The 11,333-nt window shown below is 40.5% G+C and overlaps 1 protein-coding gene across 1 annotated transcript; it reads right to left on the bottom strand.

The window, feature by feature from the left end:
- Positions 1–720: 720 nt before the first annotated feature.
- On the bottom strand, positions 721–10,349 carry LOC307268793 (thioredoxin reductase 1, cytoplasmic-like). Its single transcript, XM_080051539.1, has 14 exons — positions 10,234–10,349; positions 8,525–8,597; positions 7,742–7,849; positions 7,505–7,647; positions 6,197–6,312; positions 5,358–5,586; positions 5,241–5,280; positions 3,144–3,244; positions 2,782–2,858; positions 2,473–2,629; positions 2,184–2,291; positions 1,959–2,054; positions 1,392–1,526; positions 721–845 (listed from the first exon to the last, which is right to left on the bottom strand). Exons 1-14 carry the CDS (start codon positions 10,321–10,323, stop codon positions 780–782), a joined length of 1,539 nt encoding a protein of 512 aa, XP_079907665.1. The 5' UTR covers positions 10,324–10,349; the 3' UTR covers positions 721–779.
- Positions 10,350–11,333: the final 984 nt, after the last annotated feature.

Below are 11,333 nucleotides of genomic sequence, written 5' to 3'. Positions count from 1 at the left end.
AATTTGGACAAAATTATGTAAAAATGTAATGTAGCTCACAAAAAATCCACAAATATGCAAACCCTTTTTCACATGTAGAAATGGATCCGAAAATGCGTAAATATGACTTTGTATTCTTAAGTTCTACATATTAGCAAGTCAAAAATGACAGGTTTGTGGATAGTGAAATACGTGTGAATCTTGGTTCACACTTGTCAAATGCATTCTGTGCTTTTTCAAAACAGTTTTGCCTTCACAGATAATAAAGTCCAATACATTATTCCATAGTTATCAGCCTTAAAAGTAGAGAGCAGAGCCCTGAACATGCATCATGTTAATGTGTATTTCAAAATAAAAGCTCAAAGCAAACGTGTCATTAAAGATAATGCACACAAGCCCAAAACAAAGAAAAAGCAACAAAGACCCAGACTCAAACAAACACACACACACAGACACACACACAGACAGACACACACACACACACACACACACACACACACACACACACACACACACACACACACACACACACACACACACACACACACACACACACACACACACACACACACACACACACACACACACACACACACACACACAAAACAAGAAGTGTGTCAGCAGCAGAGCATCGGTCCTCTCCCGCCTGTAATCAGGCTGCAGGTGAAGAATTCATTGAAAGGTCATTTAGGCCATTCCGCCGCTCGTCACTCTTCAAGGGCTGATCACAAGCAATTCCCTGCTGTCTCACACCGTTGCCATGGGCGACTGTGTTTGATTGACAGCAGGGTAGGCTAACCTCAGCAGTTCCCCCTCACCATCGAGGCCTCAGTCATTCGCTGGGTTTGGGTCAGTGAGGTGAGCACCTATAGGTAGCAGACAGAGAACAATGTAGTAAAGGTTCAGTAAGCGGAATGGTCAGTTTAGCTAAACTCCTGTCAGTGATTGCAGTTAGCAGTCCCCTCCCTCCTCACCACATCACAACTTTAATGAATGAATAGTTCAGACAGGTACTGTATGTCATATGTGAATGTACTCGTCAAAATGTTTTTATGTTATTTTTTAATTTATGTATGTATGTAGGTATATAAAAAATAATTCTCTTATTATTTTTATCCTTGAAAGTTTTATTTTATTTTTTGCACAACAAAAAAATATATAAAAATATATAGGATGCTGTAAATGTGAACAATAACAGTAAGATGATAACCTATTATGGCTCCTACAATAAAGTATATACAAAATAAAAAATATATAATAAAAAACAGTGCCGCAAACTGATTTGAATCGGCTACTGTGGTATTGCCAAGCGGTGTCCGTAGTCAAACACATCAGGGAACCATTTTGTGTCTTTATAGTTGCCAAATCGCACATTGCTTTTAACACAATGGTGTGGTGAATGTGATGCTGACCTGAGCTGACCCGGGCTGGATGCCCACTGTGGAGTCCAGCTGTTGTTTAGTCAGGCCACATTTCATCGCTGCAGTGAAGCCTTGGAGGATGTCTCCAGCATTAGGGCCCATGACATGGAGCCCAACCACACGCTCCTGTTGACACACACACACACACACACACACATACACACACACACACACACACACGTTTAGTAGGTTCAGTAAGGCTGATGTTCTAATGTTCTTGATGTGAAAGTCAGAGACACCAATATCATGTTAGACTCATGTTAGACTTGAGGACTCCAGTCTTGGTACATTTACATTAAATAGTTGTATAGCTTGTACAGGAATTATCACAATTGTGTTTGCAGTTAAGAAAGTGATCAGGCATGACATTAACGGGATTTAAGCATCTACTATACTTATTTATATTAGGGGTGTAACAAATACACATAATTCCTATCAAACCGCACCAAACTGCACCATACGTAAGTATGGGGTAATAATAATATATATATAAATATGGATAAGTACAGCTTTTATAAAAATAAAAAAATAATGAAAAAAACATATGATAAATCATACATGGTCCGGGATGTGGCAGATGACTTTAACATAGCAGGAGTTTTTGTTCCTGGCAGGAAGCTCCCACTGCACGGGCCAGTAGTAGCTGTGATACACCTGCAGAGGGGCAGACATGTTGATATGAGATCATTCGATGGGATGAAAACTGTGTGTGTGTGTGTGTGTGTGTGTGTGTGTGTGTGTGTGTGTGTGTGTGTGTGTGTGTGTGTGTGTGTGTGTGTGTACCTCGACACTGGCTTCTCCAAATGTCAGATTGGCTTCCTCCTCAGTCAGACCACAGGCAGCGTATTCCATTGGAGTGAGCACAACAGTGGGCACGTGGGTGTAGTCACACTGTGAAGGAAGAATTGTCTCAAATCAATTCTAACTACATTGCTTCATAATGTAAAATAATAAATGGCAAAAAAAATACGTTAAAAAGAAAAATTCAACATGATAATTCAAAGGTCAATATATTATCATGTAAAATATTATAATAATGCACTATCGTTCAATCACTATTTCCATACTGTACCAAGATGGTGTCCCCTCTGTAGAGGCGACGGGCCAGCAGCGTCCCAGCATGCATTGCGAGGCCTGTGGTGGAGGGGCGGCCATGTTGCACTGACCCCACAGCGTAAATATGATCCACATTGGTCTGGTCCCGCTCATTCACCACGATCTTACCAGTGCTGCACATGTACACACACACACACACACACACACACACACACACACACACACACACACACACACACACACACACACACACACACACAACCGTTACACAAAATCAGCAATGCACAAACTAAAGCCAAAATGAATGTGGACTGATTGGACGCACCCCTCGCTGCACTGCACCCCGACACACTCCAGGCCAATGTTGCGGGTGGACGCCTTCTTTCCAACAGCAAGTAGCACCTGTGCACACACACACACACACACACACACACACACACACACACACACACACACACACACACACACACACACACACACACACACACACACACACACACACACACACACACACACACACACACACACACACACACACACACACACACACACACACAACTTCCTTAGGTTGATCTCAATTATATAAGGTCAAGAGTCTAACATTTTAAATTGGCATGCTGCTGTGCTTTGTCAGGAAAGCTATTGAAGCAACAACCAAAACATATCAATGTCACAAAGATAACGTACTGTATCAAAGTCCTCCTGTCTAGTTTGGCCGTCCTTAGAGGTGATGGTCACTCGAAGTCTCCTCGTTGAAGCCTGCTGCGGTTTTTGTGCTTCACGATCACCTAATCAAAATAACAATTAAAGCATAATATATGATGTTTTATTTTCTTCTAACTCCTCTACATTTAACTTGTCATTAAGGTACAGCAGTTGGAATTGTATGTGGTGATGGAGCCCTAAGCCTCAGAGGGAGAGGAAACATCAGGCTTTGATTGCTCCGACTCTTTACTGGAGACACTTTACATTTAAATGAATATGAATGACTATAGGGGTAGTGTGCATCTTTGATAGTGATTTCTCCCTCGTATTCATTCCATTATATTTAGTTAAAATGGGCCCTGGACTAAAAGTTGGGGCACACACACATAGTTCTTTTTTGATGAAATGTGATTTTGACAACAAGCATTCACCTGAATCGTTGACTATACCTTTAAAGCTGGGGTGGAGGATTTGGGGAGAAAATGGCAGTTGGGATAGAGATTTGAATTCAAATACCTCAACCGCTCCACTTGTTCTCTTTGGTCCCTCCCCTATGGTCCCTCCCTGACACACTCTACACCAACAAAGTCATGCCAAAGTGAAAGGACAGTCCCAACAGCCAATAACAAGAGAAAATCGGAGCCTCGCTCTGATTGGTCAAAGTGTACAGCTCATGTTAACTTTGAACAATCAGAAATCATATAGGGGAGAGTGGCCTAAGTTGTGCAACTTTTCACTCAAAGTGACTTTAAAGTAAGGCCTTGACAGTAAAGTCTCCAACTCAAATATGTACATATATTTCAGGGTGTTGTGCATCCCTGGCAATAAAAACTTTGGATCTGGAATAAACTGTTGAAGAAATATAGCTTTCGGAAAAAAAGTTGTCTTGATGCACAACTTGTCCCCAGTGTGGTGTAAGTTGTGCGGTTGGAGAGAATACCATGGGGTGAATTGTGCCATTGATATATATCTCATAAACTGTAATGCAAGACAAATCCATTAGACAATCACTTATTTAAGGTGTATTTAAAGTAAATAAAGTAAAGAGTTGACAAAGATTGAAGGACAATTTTCTTTAACAAGGCCTAGCAGATATAATGGTTTTACCTGCAAAGCTCACAATGACAAAGTCACCATCATCATCATCTTTCTGGCCATCTGAACTCTCATCAGTGGTGTCGTTAAGTGGAATTGAGATGTCACTCTCTTCTGAGCTACTGTAGACAATCACTTTCTTTTGGTGACCAGTGTATACAGCCATGTCACTGGCACAACTCTCAGAAATGTACTTTGCACTAGTTGCTCCGTGCTTGTGGAACCAACTGCCACCTGACAAATGTGATTCCCCTACATTTCTGCCTTTAAATCAAGGCTCAAAACCCATATGTACACCCTGGTGTTTCCTCCCCATTAACTATCTTACCTCTGCACTACTATCTGTGTTTATGTGGATGTATGGGCTTTACGTCTTTTATTTTGGTTATTGTTATTTTACCTTCATTGTTTACCTACTGAATGCACTATGTACAGCACTTTGGACAGTGCAAACTGTCATAAATGTGCTTTTATAAATACATTTTACTTACTTACTTACTTATAACTCACCCAGGCCCTTTGGCACAAATCACCCCAATCCCAGAAATTTGGATAATAAGCATGATGCAGCAATTTAGGGCTGACATCGTGCTAACTGTAGACTCAAAATGTAGCATACCAAAGCACTAAAACATGTGTCAAATGTTTTCAAACTTGTCTATAATTGTTCAGACACAATAATCAAAAAACCTTGATCATGGAAATTTTACTTTGAAAGGCAAAACACAGTTTTTTGAGCTTAAATGTGCTTATATCTTATTCCTTGTGTCTCCCTTATTTACAGGATGAGTCAAATGGATGGCTCTTCTTAAATATGTGGTCACAATTCCAATTTCTTCCACGGTTTTCTAGAAACAAGGGGTGGAACAACTTCCAAAATGCACAACTTAGGCCACTCTCCCCTACCCCAGCTTTAAGTACAATACTTAAGTAAATTAAACTTTCCATCCCTGTCTTTACAATAGGTTTTAACAGTTGCCATACCTGAAACCACATCTTCACTGTAAACTCCAGTCTGCTCCATCTAGCACAGAAACAAGCAGGACTGCATCAAAACAATGACATCTCCAGTGTTCTAATGTCTTTATCCTCTCAGTATACCTTGGTGAGTGAACAGCCATGAAGGAAGTCCACACCGCTAACATACATGTGGTTCTCTATCTTCTGAGCCATTCTCTGGTCCATCCCCTGGAGCATTGTGTTGTTTAGAGGCATGACGGTGACCTGCAGTCCCAAACCCAACAGGAAGCCAGCACACTCCAACCCTTCTGCAGACCCTCCTACCACCAGGGTCCTCCCGGGGGGCTCAGCCAGGGAGAGGAGCTCCTCACTGGGGAAGAGAGAGGGAGAGGGAAGGGACTCTCAAACGGCTACCATACATTTCTAACAATGAATTTTCAAAACTTTTCCGTGCCATTTTACCCAATTTTCCCTAACCTTATTTTGGCCTGTTTCACCAACCACCTGTTAGAAGTAAGTTCCTCCCGTCACTTGTCATGTTATACTCTTGTATGTTCTCATTTCCAATTTTTTATTTGGTATTTATTTGTATTTTAAGTCATTTTAAATGGTATTTTACGTCTAATGTATTTGATCTGTTTAAAGCTTTCTTCGCTTATCAGGCCGCCATTGTAAATAAATCTTTTTTCTCAATGACTTGCCTGTATAAATAAAGGTTCAATAAATAAAATATAAAATCATATGGCTCAAACTGGGCATTCCAAAACAAAAAAAGACCGGCGAAAATGTGTCTGCACTTTAAACTTTTCCACAATATTTAAGTTAATCCAAAAAAAGCTTTTTTTTTTATCTCAGAACTTTTCCAGGAATTTCATGAGCGTGGGAACTCTGGACTATGAGGTATATGTGATGCAGTCTATTAATACAAGACAGTATAGTTGTTATTGACGCACATGTGTAAACAGAATGCAGTGTGTTACCTGGTATGGCAGTACTCTCTGGCTCCGGGTACGTCCAGATACTGAGCTGTTTCCCCCGTAGAGATGACCAGGGTCTCTGCTGTCACACGCCTCTTCCTCCCATTCATCTCTGTCACCTGATTGGACGAAAGAAAAGAAGAAAAAAAAAGAGGGTGGGGGGGTCAGTTGCATATTCACACAAATTGTTAAGTTTGTTCTTTTGTGTTTGACTACAATAAAGATAGAGGTCCCATGCTATTTGGGGCTAAATGTGTCAAGTTATGCTAGTGTATAGAAATAATAATGTCATAATTATTGATAATACGTCTTTTGCCACCACTAAACCTTTAAAGCCACTACGAGTAAGATGGCACGTTGGCGTCCCCTTTGGACAAAAGCGGTAGTATTTTTACAACGCCCGCTGTCGCAAAGCTGTTTTCTAGCGCGTGCCAGGCTTGCGAGTGTGAACTGAGAAGGGCGCAATATAGTGCATGTCCGTGTGTTGAAAATGTGAGGACTCTTTTCGGCTCCGTGAGAGTGGTTTTGACACTGCATCAACTAATGCCAGTCACTGCCACACACACCTGATTGCAATGAGTTGATCAAGCAGTGTCACCTAACTACTCTCTCTCACGGAGCTGAAAGACGTGTCCTCACCATAGATAGTAAGGTCCTCACAGAAAGCGAATGAACGAGAGACGGCAGTTAGTATGGATCACGATGAGGTAATGTGTTTGTGTTGTTGATGTAAATAATGACTATTTCAGATAATGGCTATCTGATGACGGTGAAGCAAAGCAAACTTTGTGTTAGTACCAACCGCTCATTAATTTAGGAGTAAACACTGCAGTCTAGTTTCGCTCTCGTGAAATTGTATACACGTTGCTTGGCAACGCCCTCGTCCCACCCGTAGCCTATATCACTCTCCCTTTTAGCTTTTCTTCATTTTTCTTTTTTTCTTTGATGGTTCAGGCCCTTTATCAGTCATTATGATGAGAAATAACTGTCTCAAACAAGGCTCCCGCTCCCCTTCCCTCACCTGGAGGGGATAGGCTTCTCAAATCACGTTGCTGCGCCACACTGAAATCTGCGACCAATATGGATATGTGACCATAGAGCCTGCACGAGCGAACCGAAAATCAGACTGGGTGTGCGACCAGACCAAAAGCAGTAATAAAAACTATTTAAAAACGTCTTTCTTTGCACTGATGGTCTCGTTTGCTGTTAAAGGTAATTTATGATTATCAGAGGAAACATGAGGCTGTTTAAAAGATATTTAAATGTTACTCGTAGCCGCTTTAACTGCAGACCTTGATTCTCAGAGTTTACCTCCACAGTGTCTGGCGCTACAATCTCCCCCCGTCCCTGAAGGTAACACACTCCACATCTCTCCATCTCTCTCCTCATCTCAGAGTCTTTAGCTTTCACCACCTGCTGCACAGCCTGCACCAGGTCAGTCCAGACGTGACACGCTGAAAAACAAGTCACAATGGATAGGACCAATTTTGATTTGAATGGGCACACAATTCATTTTAATGACCATTTATTTTTATCTTCTAAAATTACCTTCCGCTTTCAACCGCCAGCCGTATTTCTGAGAGTCGTGAATAGCCTTCCCCAGGAGAGAGGCCTGTTGTAAGAAGGCCCGGACTGGGGCCCTGTGGAGACTGGAACCTATGAGATATGGAAGACAGAGGCAAGGAAAGAAGAACAGAATCTGATAGCAGAGCTGATAATAAAAAAGACAAACTTGATAGATAAGAGAGTTTGTAGTGGTGTAGTACCCAAAAAACATGCTTGAGTAGAACAACCTTCTAGAAAAAATGACTACTTGACCTATTTCAATACCACTTAAAGCTGGGGTATGTGATTTCTGATTGGTCAAAGTTAACATGAGCTGTACACTTTGACCAATCAGAGCAATCAGGCTTCGATTCTCTGTTCTTATTGGCTGTTGGGACTGTCCATACACTTTGGCACGACTTTGTTGGTTTAGAGCGTGTCAGGGAGGGACCATAGGGGAGGGACCAAAGAGAACAAGTGGAGCGGTTGAAGTATTTGGATTCGAATCTCTATCCCAACTGCCATTTTCTCCCCAAATCCTCCACCCCAGCTTTAAGTCAAAGTACAAAAGTATCTGATTTTAAAAGTATCAACAGTATTAAGATCATATGGAATATAGACTCAAAGATGCACTTCAATAAAACAGCAACAAAAACAAAATCACATGTCAAGCAACAATAAAACTCAGTATAAATACAGTGTATGAAACCTAACATGCAGTATACCAGACCACAGAAGAGAGGGGCAGAAAGAAGATTCATAATAATAAAGACTCTTGACACTCACCTGTCTGTGTGTCTGTGTGAGAGGCATATGCCTGGTCCAGGATCAGTACCTTCCTCCTCAGCCCTGCTGCTTCCTACAGGAGAGAGACCAGAAGAGAGAACGTTAAAGCATGCAACACACCCTGCGTTCCAATACCCATACTTCCATACTATTTAGTATGCCAGAAAAATATTTGGGATGTCCCACTACCTGCTTGTCAATTGTAGTATGCTGAACATACATAAATGCCCCACTAACCCCACTAGCATTTTGGAAAATTCATCTTTATTCTTGACATTTCTCGACATAATGAAATAAAATCTTCCTTATATGATTTTTTTCTCTCCTGTGGCCCTAAAACTCTTCTGTACTTTAGTAAGTAGTGTAGTAGAAAGAAAGAGTATGTGATTTGGAACGCAGGGACAGTTAGGCTTAGTATAACATAGTTATCAAATATGTCTGATTTCAGAAGTAAGAATGTAACAAGTCAGTGGATGCAATAAAAGTCCCTTATTTATTATTATCATTGTAGGAATGGACATAATGAACCCATAATGGGATGTGTATAACATGGATGTATTGCATATAAGCTATTTGCAATTGTTGAACAAAATTGTCACTTCTTTCCGCCTAGTTTTCATAGGCCTGGTTGCTTGTTTCTCTCGCGGGATCTGGCAACGCTGGGAGTGAGGCCCATTAAATATTGAAAGGGGTTTGAAGCGTTTTGACATTCTGCAATATTCATCTCATCTCCACTTTCCTCTATCACAGATCATCCTCCCATTAGCATAAAGCTATTAATATGATAATGATCTGAGCCCAGTTGCTTATTGACCATATTAACAGTAATTATGAGGCTGCCCTCTAACTGAATATACAGGGGCGAGGAACAAAATTATTGTATCAGTTTCTATACTTGTGTGTACTTTGCAGCCGATCAATTTCACAAAACTAATATTTAAAACTAGAACGGAATATTTCATCATGAAGAGAGAGGCTCTCTCACATCTCCCCACACTCTTTGACATTGACCAGTTAAGAATATGATTTTAGCCCTTATTATTTATTTCTCAAAATTCCTCTGCTTTATATTTCCGTATGTACTATTTTGTTTTATCTTTTATTTTTGGTTCCAAATCGTATTTTTCTTCTATTCCTTTATCTGTCTTCATATTTGTTTCGCATTCCAATTGTAACCTGTGACCTACCTAGTAGTACTACTTCTGAATACTCGGGCCACAACTCACAGTAATGTTTGTCATTTATTCATCAGGCAACTATTTTTGATCAAGCAATTTATTCTTTTATATAAGGATACTCAGAAGATAAAGAAAATTATATTTGACACATGTACTGACCAGAGGCATAGAGAATGTTGACTAGCCTAGGCCTATTTATCTTTTCTCTCTCACAGTGATTGTTTTAATGCAGTGTTGCTACAGTATGCGACATTGCGATCATAAGGATCTTGATCAGACACAAAGCAACACTAACAAACATCAAATTATACAGATCTCAAAACAATAGCAGTATGTAATGTGTGAACAAACTTAAATGCCATTGGCTACCGCTCAAGCTAAGCCTGTATGCTGGTTCAGTAGTCAAAATACTATATGATGGAGCTGAATCGCATGCTCTCTGTCTCAATGCTTTAAAAAAGACAGAACCAAAGAAAAGAAGAATGCAAATAAAAGTTAGGCCTAGTATAGGAGTCAAAGAAGTGGTCTGACCTTAGCCACGGCCAGGCCTCCTGAGCCTGCTCCAATGACCAGCATGTGGTAGTCATAAGGCCCTGACCAAGGCTCTGTTGGAGGGTCCATGTTTCCAGGAGCTGAGACCCTTCCTCTAGACCAGGGGTGTCAAACATACGGCCCGCGGGCCGGATCCGGCCCGCGAGATGATTTGATCAGGCCCGCGACCTGTAGAGCATAAATTTCTGAGTATGTCAAAAAAAAAAGTAAGTCTCTAGCCCATTCCTGTGAGGAGTTATGAATTTTTAAAGAAATAACCGAAATGCTCACTCCTGCCGCTAGGGGGCAGCCTAAATAAAAAAAGCACATTTTAGCAACGTGGGAAATGGTAAATGGCAATCCTGCTTCACCGCTATTAATGTTTCCTACAGTGCTTTATGGCAAAGTAAAAACCAAAAAAAAAAAAACATTTTTATTTTTAGTACATTTATTTTATTACTTTTTTATAAAAATAAAACTATTTTTATTTTTAGTGCTGAACAATTAATGTACTAGCAAGCGTGGTGTGTCTGCGGCTCTGTGTGCGCAAAACGAGCAGGAGCATGCTAGTGTAGGCCTACAAGATTTATTTCCTAATTTTCAATGCTGCTTTATTTTTATGTTTTAAATTGGGAAAAACGAATTCCAAAACAACCAATAACCTCTGTATTTAAAAATAAATCAAAACAGTAGAAGTTGCACTTTTATTTAATTGTATTTTGTCTGCATGTTTGCACAAAATGTGTCCCTGTACATATAGTAAACAAAATTGGACAACTGTAAGGTCAGTGCCTGTTGTATTTGTGTATTCAAATAAACAGTTGTTTATTTCATTAGTGCACATTGGCATCTTTGAGCAAAATACCCCCAAAATTTTTGCTGCGGCGCTACGCGCCGCACCTCCTATTCCCATGGCCAGCAGCAACCTTTACTAAGACATCTCCTGGGGGGTACAGAGATCCCTTGTGATCCGTGATAATGTAGGTTACAAATGTAGGCTGAGTTATAAAGCATATTACTGAAAAACAAAGTTAGGGATTTGGAGTTATTTTGCCATTATTTTACTAGTCCGGCCCACCTGAGATCAGAGAGGCTGTATG

Source organism: Ammodytes marinus (assembly GCF_949987685.1).
Source record: "Ammodytes marinus genome assembly, chromosome: 22".
Taxonomy (NCBI): Eukaryota; Metazoa; Chordata; class Actinopteri; order Uranoscopiformes; family Ammodytidae; genus Ammodytes; species Ammodytes marinus.
This window is presented reverse-complemented; position numbering and strand designations above follow the sequence as displayed.